Below are 14208 nucleotides of genomic sequence, written 5' to 3'. Positions count from 1 at the left end.
TTAAAAAAGAAAAACCAAAAGTATTGGCTATTGAAATGAATGGAATCCAAGCATTTACAATTGGAAGGGGGGATAAGATTTCAGCAATTGCAATTGGGGGATGGGGGCGTGGTACAAACACTTTACACGCAATCAGCAAAAAAAAAAAAAACAAATTGCTTACAAGTGAAGTGAAGTAAAACTTTTTTGATTTCCCATTTTCCCGAATGTGATGCTCAGACTCATACTCTCTAATTTTGAGAGCAAGAAAAGAATTAAATTAAACAGACAAAATTACACTTCACACATTCAATCCGTCGAATCCACAATCCTTGTAGGTAAGAGACTGCTTCCTTGGACTAATTACTATTGCACAATTCACTGATACCTGCCCATCAAAATTTTACTCTTTTCTTTACATCCATCCATCATTGCATAAACTCATAAATAATTAAATACACCCAACCCAACAACTGCTTTCTTTATTTTGTGAATAAAGAGACTGGTATCCATGCGCCAATTATTGCCTGCAGAAATATGTGGTATTTCTTTCTTTATCTGACATGGCCTGGCCTGGCCTGGCCACATACCATACCAGGAACATGTTTTTTTTTAACTAGTTTTCCTGGAAATAGTGACAAATAATTCAAGCTATACCAGAACAGGTTCACTTTTATCCTATTCTATTCTATGAGACTCACTTTAATTCCTTCCATAAATTGGAGTCCAATAAAAAAAAAAATAACTGAATATGCACATAAGATTGAAACAAATGAGAAGATGTCAATTAAAATGCACATTTTAGCACTTGTCTTGCCATCTCATCAGTAGTATCAGATTGCCACCATTTTTAGCATTTCCTTCCCCGAATTGAAGTTCAGCAGGGATCTTCACTTTCAGAAAGGACTATGCTTAAATTGTAAGAATTCGAGCAGGTGATGCTCTCATGTTTTAAGGATAAGAAACAGAAGAATTCCATATCAGCTTTTAACCCAGACAGCCATACATTAAATATTAGTATCACACATCTCCTTGGGTCCAGAACTCACTAGTTCACATGATAAGATATAGTGAGTCCCTTTGGTTAAACATGAGGAGGATTGCAGTTCACATTTGTTACACTAAATGCTCATTTCCTATCTACTGTGACTTCTTTCAAGTCTTTTTTTTTTTTTTTTGATTTGCAAAATCTAGTCTGAAACAATGGTTCAGGGATTCTTTTTAGTGAAAAATTAGAAACTTTCCATGCAAATAGTGAGTGATTTTGTTAACAAAACCAACACGTAGAGGTTTATTAAACTCCTCACCTTAAAGCATTGCATAAAGACGCTCACAATCAGTAAAGTCCAAAAAGCTAACTAAAATCCATATGCAAGAACCAAGGAGCATCCTATGGGAAGTAGCTAAAGTCAAGAAATGAAATGACACAGTTCACACTACGAAGCCACCACAACCCAAGACGAATTTATTAAGAAAAAAAAATCTGCATCTTTTTGGTTACTAGTGATTTTCGAAGTCGATACTTGTCTCTCTAAGAACCTGACTTTCATCTTCTGTACCCACGAAGAAATGGGGGATGAATAATTGAATATTGACAAATTGGCAAAGATAAGTTCCACAGAGAGTGAAATACACGCGCAGACTCGAAAGAGAAAACTGTCTGTGCTGTAGCTGAAGAAAAAGAAGCAATGCGGCCATCATTCAAAAAGAAACTTTTTTTAAGACACAATAAAAAGAAAGAAGCCCATCATCAAATGCACTCAAAAGAAAAGTAGGGGCGGGCGAGAAAGAATATCCCTTGGAGAACCAACAAAAACAAACATGCGCTCCTAATCCTAAACAACAATACAACCTCATATTCGGTGCACATTAGCTGACTCACTAAATAATGGATGGTGCACGTTAGCAGAAGAAAATAATGGGACACGGTTTCGCTGAGGCCAGGCCAGGCCAAACTAGAAGAAAAATTTGAAATCAATGAGACATTAACTGAGAAAGAAAGAATTGAAAAGAATCCATACTCCAAATCGCCAAATTTAGAAATGGAAATGTCGGTACCTAATAATGTAAGCTAAACAATATAGAAATAAAAAACAGAGGCAATTAAAAATGTCTGACCTGAACTCCGGGAGAATCGAAGTCAAGAACGCGGATCTTAGCCCCAACTTCACCCAAAACCCGAAGCTCCACTCTATCATTCAACGAAGCATCTCTGATTAAATCAGCAGCATTAGCTTGCATCAAGCTATACCGATCAACAGAAATTGTAGCCTCAACCTGCCGTTCACTGTGAGCTTCCTGATAAAATCCAGGAACCGTGGCCTTCCCCAACGGAATCCCGTGGTACATAACCGTGAACTTGGACTGCCCGTACTTGATCCCAACCTTGTTAGGGTTAACGGCGGTGAATAACATGTGAATTGTTAGGGAGAGTGAGGCGGTGGTGGGACCAGTGGCGGTGGTTGGGTCGAGTGAAGTTGGATTGGAAGCGGAGATGCCCATATACTGAACCCCGACTTGTTGAAGATCGAACTGAGGTTTCTTGGGCTTGACGGCGAGGATAATGATGAGAAAAATGGCGAGGACAAGGAGGGCAAGGAAGGAGAGGAGGAGAAAGATACAGCAGCAACAGCCTTTTATTGAGGCGGAGGAAGAAGAAGTTGTCGGGTAGTAGGGCTGGTAATGGCGGTGGTTGTTTGAAGCTTGCGGTGGCCGGTGTGGTCTGTGGTCGCCGTTCTGGCTAGTGCTCGGTTGAGATTGTTGGGGTGGATTGTTGGGTTGCATTTTTGGGGTTACTTTCCGCCGGCGGCGAGGAAATTGGAAGTATTTGGCTTCGTCCCACACTTCTCTTATCTTTTTTTTTCCACAAGTAATTGATTTCTTTTTAGTAGAATTTTTTGCTCTGCTTATGAAGAGAGAGAAGTGGAAGTGGAAGTGGAAGTAGAAGTAGGAAGTTGCTTCACAGATAAATATTAAAAAAGAAAAATAATACTCAAGACATACGGATGAATACAAAACTTATTTACCTTCTTTTTTTTTAAACTAATCCGAAGCTTTTATTAAATTAAATCGAATGAAAGGATGTTGTTAAGGAAAGGTAGTGGACAATCTCACTCACCGCCTTTGTTAAAGTATCAGCAGCCATATTCATTGAACGTTTAATAAAGGAGGCAGAGCATAGCTCTAAATCTCGTAATAAAAGAATGCAATCATCTATAATATCTACTAAGTATGAGGAACCTCTCATTCCACTTTGAATTGCTTTAACAATAACTAGAAAGTTTGATTGAATCTGAATCTTTTCCCTGGGACGGTGTATCTTGATCCAACTCAATGCTTCCTTGATTGTCATTGCTTCAGCCAGAACTAGACTAAGGTTGCCTTGAAAGGCTCCCATTTTTGCTAGAACACATTCACCCGAACTATCCCAGATTAGAAAGCCGAAGGAGCAATAGTTGTTTGCAGGGAAAGTTCCAGCATCGACGTTACAGTAGAACTGACCCGCCGGGGGTTTCGACCATGTTACTGTTTGTGGAACGACTAGGTGCGGTTGGTCGAATTTCTGCATTCTGGCTTCTTTCCATGCAACGAACTCTACTTGCGCATTAATAAGGATGGACCGGGGTTGAAGGAGGGCGTTATCCCAGACTTTTCCAATTCTATGTCTTCATATGCTCCACATGATGTGAGCAATCTCGTTGCTTGCCCTATTGATAGTCGTGGATAAAATTGATTGAAGCCAATGTTCAATATCTGTGATGTTCTGCATTCTGCTATGCTAGTAATATAGTGCCCATACCTGTGCTACTACTGGACATTGGACGAGGGCGTGCAATGTAGTTTCATCATAGCTTTGGTAAATCGAACAGAGGTTAGGATGGCTACTATGTCGACTAGTCAGGTCTAATAAGGTCGGTAAGCACTTCGCCACTATCCTCCACAAGAAGTTCTTTACTTTTGGTGTCGCTTGTACCTTCCATATATACTGCCACTGGAACCCATTCTGATCCTGCAAAAAAGAATTGGTTGCCAAGTGATAACCGCTTCTTACAGTATACTCGCCCGATTTCTCTGGTAACCAAATTGTCGTGTCTGCCACCGTTAAGTTGCGCCACAGAATAGAATAACTGAGCGCCCGGTCTCTGATGTTGAAGGTTGAATCCACACTGCCCCTTATCCAATTTCCCTCCGGATTAAGAAGGTCAGAAACCAAGTTGGGAGAGTTACCTTGATCAGGGATGCTTGATGGAATCGAGGATGAGGTCAGGAAGCCACGGGCTGTTCCATATGGATGTAGACCGCCCATTTCCGATTTTGTGGATTAACCCCTTTCTTAGTAGTTCTCTGCCGGCCAAAATACTCCTCCATGTGAGTGACGGATTGTGACCAAGAGGGGCTTGAAGGAAGTGATTCTCTAGGAAGTATCGAGCCTTTAGTACTTGAGAAACGAGCGATTCCGGATTTGATAAAATTCTCTAACTCTGTTTGGCGAGCAAGGCTAAATTAAAAAATGGAGGTCCCTAAAACCGAGACCACCCTTGAATTTTGGATGACATAGATCCCCCCATTTCTTCCAATGAATCCCACCAAAACCTGTTGAGAAACTTATGAATATCATCACACAGTGAAATTGGTAATTCAAAAATTCCCATTACAAAAGTTGGGATAGCTTGGAGGACAGCTTTAATCAGTATTTCCTTCCCTGCTTGGGAGAGAAACCTTTCCTTCTAGTTGCTTACACGGGACCAGATACGGTCTTTGATAAAGCTGAAGATTTTGTTCCTACTTCTGCCAACTAATAGTGGGGCTCCTAGGTAACTACCGAGATCCTCAACTTCTGCAACCTGTAGTTCATAACACATCTCTGTTCTACAATTGGTGCTGGTGTTTTTACTGAATAAAATGGCCAATTTCTGGAAGTTAATGCATTGTCCAGCCATAAGCTTTCTCGTAACTGTTCAGACATAACTGGAGGGTTCTTGCTTCCTGTGTTGTGGTGCAAAAGAAAAGCAGACAATCGTCCATGAAGAACAGGTGCAAAATGCTAGGAGCATTAACTGCCACTTTAACTCCATGGATGTTACCCATTCTTTCCTAGGCTGCAATTGTTGAAGACAGTCCCTCAGCGCAGACTAGAAACAAGAACGGTGAAAGTGGATCCCCTTGTCTAAGGCCTCTAGAGGGAATGATTGGACCTAGCTCCTTCCTGTCATGTGATATGTGATAAGAGACTGTTGTGACGCACATCATTAGCCAATTTATCCAAGTTGAATGTAGATTTAACACGGATAGCATGTTCTTGAGAAAGCCCCACTCTACACGATCGTAGGCTTTGCTCATATCCAGCTTCAGTGCACCTATCCCTCGCGAGCCCTGTCTCATACCATGGATTTTATGTATTGCTTCGTATGCCACTAGGATGTTTTCGGTTATGAGCCTTCCAGACAGAAAAGCACTCTAGCAATTAGATATGACAGATGATAATACCTGTTTGAGTCTGTTTGCCAACATCTTAGAAATTATCTTAAATAGAACATTGCAAAGTGCTATAGGATGAATGTCAGTCACTAACTCGACGTTAGCCTTCTTTGGGATCAGAACAATTAATGTTTCGTTAAGCTTGGGAGACAACGAACCTGATTGGAGGATGTCTAAACAGAATTAACTTATTTTAGCCCCAATTATGCCCCAAAACCTCTGATAGAATGTTGGGTTTAAGCCGCCGGGTCTGAGGCTTTTATCAGGGTGCATGGAGAAGTAGGCAGCTCTAACGTCTTCCTCAGTAAACGGCTATATAAGGAACTCATTCTGATCCGGAGTGAACCTGCTTCAAACTGTCGATAGAATATCTCCATCGTCATTGCCCTGACTGGTAAAGATATCAGTAAACTAATTCACAAGGATATTCTCCAGACCCGTATCCCAATCGCACCAGTCCCCTTGTGGATTTTTTAATTCTCTAAAACTGTTAAACTTCTTCCTTGCTGAAGCCTGTTCGTGAAAGTGCCTGGTATTTCTATCTCCATCTTGTAACCAAAAGAGCTTTGCACACTGGCACCAGAATGATTCCTGTTGATCAAGCAGCTTAATATATAATTCTGATGCTTTCTGAAATTGGTTAGAGCCGAATACGTCCATGCTGTTGGTCCCTTATAACGTAACAGGTATAGTTCCAAGGGGGGGATAAGAACTATTTAAAATTTTGTCCGTTAAGGCTAACTTCTTTTCTTTATGAAAAGGGTTACACAGCGCGCTGAGTGAATTTAAGACACTAGCTTAGTCAACTGGTGACTATGTCAGTTTCTTTCCTTGAGTCAGGAGATAGCACTTGAGTCTATTCCTGAGCTCAGATACTCAATGCACACTACTCAGCGTGAATTCTTTACTTAGTCAGTTTTCAAGCAAGCAATATATATCAAAGGAGTTTAAGGGTTAGAAAGATATTACTCAGCAGATTTATCCAGGTTCGGCCTCTCCGCCTACGTCCTGTACCCGGAACACGTTCCGAGCTTTTTGAATTCTCTACTGAGCTCTTTAAAGGTAGAGCACGAAACCTTTTACAAATAGAAGCTGGGTATAACAAGAGTACCTTCCTCTATACCTCTACTCACTCCTATATCTACGCTGAGTACTATAACCGAGTACAATTGCTAAGACACTTTAGATGATTGGAAATCACTCTAGACTTTTACACAATAATATGGAAATTGGTGTAAGGTATTTGCTTTGCTTTTCTCACAGAATCTTCGAGTATGAATTTGGTCAGCATTTTGACAACTTGAAGTTCTGTGTTGATTGAAGCAAATGGATGGCCTTTATATAGTGACACTTGAGGCACCTGGTCATTTCGAATTTCGAAATAACCGTTGGAGGGAAACGGCTTCCTGTCGTTGTCACTCTGGGCGTGCTCAGCGTCGTTGGCCAATAGGATTCTTGCATCTTCTGTCTTCGTCAGTCTTCGGCAGAATGTTTCGCCATTTAAGGAAAAGTCCACGAGACAGCATTCTGCGCCTTCTGAACTTTTCCCAAAGTAGAAATACTTTGTCTAGAAGTTGAACATTGCCTGCCGCTGTCCTGAATGTTTTGTCGTCCAACTCAGCAGCTTCTCCTTGAAGCTTTTACCACAAAGGCTTCTCGATCCTTCTCTTGCTGAGTCGTCGTTTTAGTTGATACGGTTTCGTTTTGAACTTTTAAGCCGAATGGTGTTGATGTGTTGACTTGGGCTTGACTTCCACTTTATGGGCCTTTGGGCTTTTTAATCTCAATGTCTTATACACAATTAAACTCAACATTGAACAAACACATTAGTGTAAATAAATCAAAACATTATAAATTTAATGTGTTAGAATATTTTTATCATTACTTAAATAATTTTGTCAAATCAAAATCATATGGAAAGGTGTTTCAACAAACTCCCCCATTTTGATGTTGGCAAAAATATTCAGTCGAAAAACTCAGTGTTGAGCTCCCCCATGATAGTTGACCTTATTTTATCAGATAACTCCCCCGTAAGGGTTGAGCTACTGACTTAGTTTTACTCTAAACATTTCAAGGTTTAATTGAGTAAGTCTAAGGTCAGTTTTCAGAGATAGGTCAGCTCATGGAACATATTCTTTTTAACTCAGTTTTACGCGGAAGGTTTAAATATCAGAGAGCACTGAGTATGCTTTGTTCAATGAGTTTGAGTTAAGTGGACATATAAGAAGTGGCCAACATGCATGATCAACACAGCAAACATATCATCAATTGATATAGACAGTAAAGCTCAGTTGATTTAATGAAGATGCGTTTTAACAAATTATATCAAACACTTAAGTAGGCATCGCACAAGTGTAGTCAGTATGAAAGAGATAGAGATGCATATAATTTGTTTCAAGTTTAAAGTCAGCACAATACAAAAAGAACATAGATAAAAAGGTTCAACAACAAAAGCTATCCTAGACAGCAAAAGTTAAGTTAAGCTACTTTTGTTTCCCCTTGCCCTTGTGTTGCTGCTGACTAACTGAGGCTTGCTGAGTTCTTGGAGCTTGTTCTTTCTCCCCCGTTTTGCCATCATCAGGTTTGAGAATGAAAGTGGCTTCAATTGTAGCTTGAGTGAGGCGCTGAGAAAAGGCCTTAAGCTTTTTCGTGCTTTCATTCATTCCATCGAAGGTAGGAACACCATCATCCACAATGGATCGAGGAATGCCAATAGATGCAGCACTCAGCATACTCAAAACGGCGGCTTGAGATTTGCCAATCTAGTGCATTGTTTCAGTGAGCATGGCAAAGGCTTGATGAAACATCTTGAGCAATGAGGAGTCATAATACTCACGCTGATCGTTGATTTTGCGCACATTGCTGAAGGTTGCTCGAGAATACTTGAGAATCTCGTTAGTCTTAAGCTCGTAAGTTGCCATCTCTTGTCTGTTTAAGTTCAGCAGACGCACAGCTTCGCTGATTTGCTCGATGGAGCATTGAGAGGAGTTGGAAAGCTGGTGATTGGTTTTCTCTTGCTCGATGTGAAGCTGGCTGAAGAGATTGTGTACTTCGGCGAAAGTGGCATATGCTGAGTTCAGAGCTGACAGTTGATGAAACTCCCTTTGTAGTAAGTTTATATGGTTGACCATGGTCAGCTGGAGTTCGGCCAGCTTCAGTATAGAGTCCTGCCTGGGCTGTTGAGATTGTAGTGTAGTCATGACACTCAGAAGATCCTTCATACCTTTGATCTCGGTGAGAAGCTGAGTGACAGACGAAAATGGAGTTGTCTCAACAGAGGGAGATTCAGCGGCATTGGCACTTTGTTGATGGAGGTACTGGATGAGAGCTTGAGCTGAGTCAACAATTCTTCGACCAGACTCAGAGGCAATAAGGTAGCTAAAGGATCCATCCTGTGTTGGCCCAGATGCCAGAGGTGGAGTAGAACCGGATAGGGGCAGTGTTTGGTTCTGCTCGTTATTTGAAGGCCCAGCATTGTCACCGGCTGGCCTAGTATTAGTATTGTCAGTGGAAACTGACTGAATTTGAATCTGCTCATTTAGATGGAGATGTGAAGGATCGGCAGAAAGAGTTGCTTGCTCAGTGTCAGGCTGAAGCTAACTGGGTGATGGAAGGTTTGGAAGTTCAGCGTCCACCTGAGCAGGAAATTCCTTACTTTGCTCAACAGATTGAGGAGCAGAATCTTCGAGCACTTGCTCGGCATTGCTTTGGTCGGCACGTTCCTTTTGAGAAACAGAGGCTTGATTTTCTTCAAACTCTGGTTGAGACACAGGTGTGTTGGAGAAGTATTTTAGTTGGACATCTGTAAGATCGGGAATCTCATCCCTCAGTGGTGAGTCACCCATGATGTCAATGACAGGTGGTTTGAAGGCTTTCTTCTTTCTCAATCTCCTAAGCTTCGGAGGAGTAGGGTCACACGGAATGGACTCAATGGAGTCAGTGGGTGAGGCATCCTCTTGAACAGCAGGAGCATTTTCTTGGTGCTCAGTTTCTTCTTCATCATCAATCAACTCAGTGTTGATTGGTTCAAGATGCTCATCATCTGCTGGTTCCTCATTGTCATCCTAACCATTTTCTTCTTCTTCAGACTCATCATCCAGTTCTTCTTCTTCAAACTGGTCATCCAACTCTTCCTCATCAAACTGACCACCAAATTGGTCTTGGTCTTGTTCTTCCTCAGCCTGTTGCTCAGCGTCAATTCCTTGACTCTGTGCATAGTATGAGTTAGGAGGAACGACGATATCTGTCGGCATGGCCTCAATAGGTCTTAACTCAAAATTGAGCTTCTTATTCTTCTTCTTTAGTGGTTGATCTTCAATGTTCTCTCTTTCCTCTATCTCAGGCACAGCTTGCCTAGATCATTTCAAAGCTGACTTAGATCCACCCAGACTTTGCTGAGTTAGCGGGTTTGTTCCTTTACACACAACCTTGATCCTCTTTGGGGTAGAGGCAGCTCCTTTAGAGGTGCTTTGCACAACTTTCCTCTTTCTCTGTGTTCTGCCCTTCTTAGGCACTGTCCCCTCAGTGTTCTGGACAGCTTCCCCTTTGCCTTCCTTCGACACAATTGGTAGGTCATACGCCAAACCAAATAGGGCAGCAGCTGTGATTTCGGTTCCATGAACTCGAATTTCCGAAACTGTGTCCACTTTGTGATCCAGGAGGATGCGAGTGATGAAGGAGCCCAGCCTAAAGGTTCCTGTACTTCGAAGAAACCCACCGATGATGAAGACAGGCATATTAATCGGCGTGTAAGTCAGCATGTGCCATATGAAGCACTGCTCGAAGTTGGTTGCTGAGTTGGTGCGGTTGATTTTGGGGTAGAGGAAATTTGTCAGTATGTAATGGGCCATCTTTTGATGCTGACCCATGGATGTGCTTGAAATTTCACCGATATGACCCTCAGGTTTGCAGAAGGTCTTAACGTAGGTGATTTTTTCATGGTCACCTGACTTACAAAGTATAGCCCCTTCGTTTTTCAGCTTGAACAGTGAGGCTAGGTACGCTGGGTTGATGGAGATGTTCTTTCCTCGAACATTAGTTGCTAGGTAGTTCCTGTTGTCATTGGCGACTCTCAGGTTGGCGTAAAATTCTCGTACCAACTCAGGGTAAGTGGGATCCCGAACTGAGAACAGCTCGGTCCATCCATTGTTCTTGATCCACTCACAGAAAGGTTGCTCGGCCTCCACAAATCCTTTTGAGAACCACCGCGAGTGGTCTATCTTCCACCCCCTCACACTCTCGAAGACTTGAGTGTAGGTACGTTCAACTACTTTCTTACCCTTATCCTTTTGCTGATGTTTCCCTTTGGAAGAAGTAGCTTGGACAGCTTGAGCTTGCTTGCTCGGCGTAGTAGCTCCAGCGGGATTACGCTGAGTAGGAGAAGTGGGATTGTCATCGGAGCGGTTATGGGAAAGACCGGCACCGGAGATGTTTAGAGAAACTCTTGTCATATTCTCAAAGAAGTTTTGGGAATTTTGGGAATTTTTGAGAGAGAGAGTATAAATGGCAAAGATTTCTAAGCGTAAAGAAATAAAAGTGGGAATTAATCCACTATTTATAGCGGTGTTGAGATAATCCAAGGCGTTGGGTTGTTCGACTTACCTCGAGATTCTCAATCGATAAAGATTCTAGCATTTATGACATATACGGCACGTGTGTTTTCTAATTATAGCCTATACGCCATCCTAGGTGGCTATTTAACTCGCGTGCTTTGTATTTAAGGTTTGCAACGGCTCTTTACTCAGTGTTAAGAATTTCAAGCGTTTAAAATTCTGAGTAGTCAGTATTATGCAAATGAATAGATATAATGCGTGGAAGCTCAGCTTGAGGTAAATACTCAGCATATATATTTATCTACTCAGCATGCAATATCACAAATCATTCATCATGGAAATTCACTCAGCATGCATACTATACTTGGAATTTATTGAAGAGGATTAAACATACTAATGGCTTCTCTAAGTATGTTGAATTTCTCACGAGCCAGTGGCTTTGTGAAGATATCAGCAAGCTGCTCATCCGTTGGGACATAGGTCAGCTTGATCTCACCTTTGAGTACATGGTCTCTAATGAAGTGATGTCTGATGCTAACATGCTTCATCCTGCTGTGCTGGATTGGGTTCTTTGATAGATCAATTGCACTTTTGTTGTCACATTTGACTTTAATTGTTTTAGTCTGAACACCATAATCTTCAAGTTGTTGCTTAATCCATAGGACTTGAGCAACACAGCTTCCAGCAGCCATGTACTCAGCTTCAGTGGTGGACAGGGCTACCGACGCCTGCTTCTTGCTGAATCAGGACACAATACAGCTCCCAAGGAAGTGGCATCCTCCTGAGGTGCTTTTTCGTTCAAGCTTGTCTCGTCCGTAGTCAGCGTCAGTGTATCCAAGAAGTGTGAAATCTGAAGTATTGGGATACCATAAACCTGCATTCACTGAGCCTTGCAAATATCTAAGGATTCTTTTTACAGCTATGTAATGAGATTCCTTAGGGTTAGATTGATATCTAGCACAATAACATACTGAGAACTGAATGTCCAGTCTACTCGCTGTTAAGTAAAGTAGAGAGCCTATCATACCTCGATACAATCTGCTGTCTACTGACTTACCATTCTCATCAGCGCAGAGGATAGTGTCAGTGCCCATTGGAGTAGATATTGGCTTACAATTTTCAAGTTCATATTTCTTCAATATCTCCTTAGCGTACTTAGTTTGACTTATGAAGATGCCATTTTTCCCTTGTTTGATTTGAAGTCCAAGGAAGAAGCTGAGTTCTCCCATCATTGACATTTCAAACTCAGTTTGCATCTGCTTGCTAAATTCCTTGCACATTGACTCGTTAGTGGCACAAAAAATAATGTCATCAACATATATCTGAGCCAGCATGGTATCTTTACCCTTTCTCTTAATGAATAAGGTTGTATCAGCTTTACCTCTGACATAATTTCTAGTCAGCAGGAAACTGGTCATCCTCTCATACCAAGCACGTGGTGCTTGCTTGAGGCCATACAGAGCCTTTTTGAGTTTATAAACGTGGTTTGGGAACTTGGGGTCCTCAAACCCTAGAGGCTGATTAACATAAACTTCCTCGTTTATAACTCCATTAAGGAATGCACTCTTAACATCCATTTGAAACAATTTAAAGTTCATATAAGATGCATATGCACATAAAATTCTTATAGCCTCTAGCCTTGCCACTGGGGCAAAGGTCTCACCGTAGTCAATACCTTCTTACTGACTGTAGCCCTGAGCTACAAGGCTTGCTTTGTTTCTGACCACGTTCCCTTGTTCATCCAGCTTGTTGCGGAAGACCCATCTTGTTCCTATGGTCTTCTGGCTTCTTGGTTTTGGCACTAGATCCCATACTTCATTTCGTCTGAACTGATCAAGTTCTTCTTGCATTGCATTCATCCAGAATTCGTCATACTCAGCTTCAGCGAAATTCTTTGGTTCCTGGATTGAGATGAATGCTACATTGCTGAGGTATCTCCTGAGTTGATTTCTCGTCATCAGGGTATTCTCAGCGGCATCAAGAATGGCACTTTCTGAGTGACCTCTTGGTATCTTAATCTCCTTTGGTAAATTGATGTCTTCCGCTGGCTATGTTTCAACAATCTCTGCAGGTGTATATTGGTCAGTGAAAGTAATTTGAGTTTCACTTTTACCTTTGGTCAGCCCTTGAGGAAATGACTCAGCGGCTGTTTCTTGGTCAGCGGCTGTTGAGTGTGGATCATCCTCGGTCAGTGGCTGGTATCTTCCTGCAGGGTTAGTTTCATCGAACTCAACATGTACTGACTCTTCTAAGACTTGAGTTCGTTTATTGAAAACTCTGTATGCTTTGCTGTTTGTTGAGTAGCCTAGAAAGATAGCTTCATCAGCTTTTGAGTCAAACTTAGCTAGGCTATCTTTGGTATTTAAGATAAAACATTTACAGCCAAAGGCACGAAAGTATCCAATGTTGGGCTTTCGTCCTTTCCAAAGTTCGTAGGGGGTTTTCTTTAGTATAGGTCTAACAAGAGCCCTATTAAGAATATAGCACGTTGTGTTGACAGCTTCTCCCCAAAAGTACTTTGGAAGCCTATGCTCACTCAGCATTGTCCTGGCTATTTCAACCAAGGTTCTGTTTTTCCTTTCAACAACCCCATTTTGTTGAGGTGTTCTAGGAGTAGAGAAATTATGGCCAATGCCGTTGGTTTCACAGAATTCAACAAACTGTTGGTTCTTGAATTCTCCACCATTATCACTTCGGATGTGAGCTAACTTAAGGTCTTTATCATTTTCAAGTTTTCTTACCAAATTTGAAAATGTCTCAAAGGTTTCATCCTTGCTACTCAGCAAGATGATCCAAGTGTACCGAGAAAAGTCATCTACAATGACCAAGGTCCGCCCGGGTCTAGACGTCTTCCAATCCATGCTCTCGTGAGGCCTAACTTCCCCCTTCCCTTTCCACTGGCACTACTCCCGTTCTTCATATCCTTACTTACCATGGACCAGCTGCAATGATGCCCTCCCTTGACAGTGACCCTCTTCTCCATCTCGGCCTACCCCTCCTCTCCAATGCAGCTCTCCTGTCTAAAGATAGGACTGATCTGGCAGCTAAAGGCTGACTTCCCCCAACAGCCTTAGCTAAGAGTCTGGTACTAAACCAACCAGTAGGGCATTCTGCCTTTTCGGAGACAGAGCACTCGTGGCACACTTACTATATCCCATTCCAGCCTCACCTTACCCTTTCGTTAACTAACCTACCAAAT

The 14208-nt window shown here is 41.9% G+C and overlaps 1 protein-coding gene across 1 annotated transcript; it reads right to left on the bottom strand.

Moving 5' to 3' along the window:
* On the bottom strand, positions 1–2925 carry LOC136226942 (uncharacterized). Its single transcript, XM_066015637.1, has 2 exons — positions 2098–2925; positions 1–367 (listed from the first exon to the last, which is right to left on the bottom strand). The coding sequence occupies exons 1-2, from the start codon at positions 2761–2763 to the stop codon at positions 281–283; spliced, it is 753 nt and encodes a 250-aa protein (XP_065871709.1). The 5' UTR covers positions 2764–2925; the 3' UTR covers positions 1–280.
* Between the last annotated feature and the right edge of the window lie 11283 nt (positions 2926–14208).

The sequence above is a fragment of the Euphorbia lathyris genome, chromosome 4, assembly GCF_963576675.1.
Source record: "Euphorbia lathyris chromosome 4, ddEupLath1.1, whole genome shotgun sequence".
Lineage (NCBI taxonomy): Eukaryota > Viridiplantae > Streptophyta > Magnoliopsida > Malpighiales > Euphorbiaceae > Euphorbia > Euphorbia lathyris.
The sequence above is the reverse complement of the archived record's forward strand: the minus strand, read 5'-3'. Positions and strand labels throughout refer to the sequence as shown.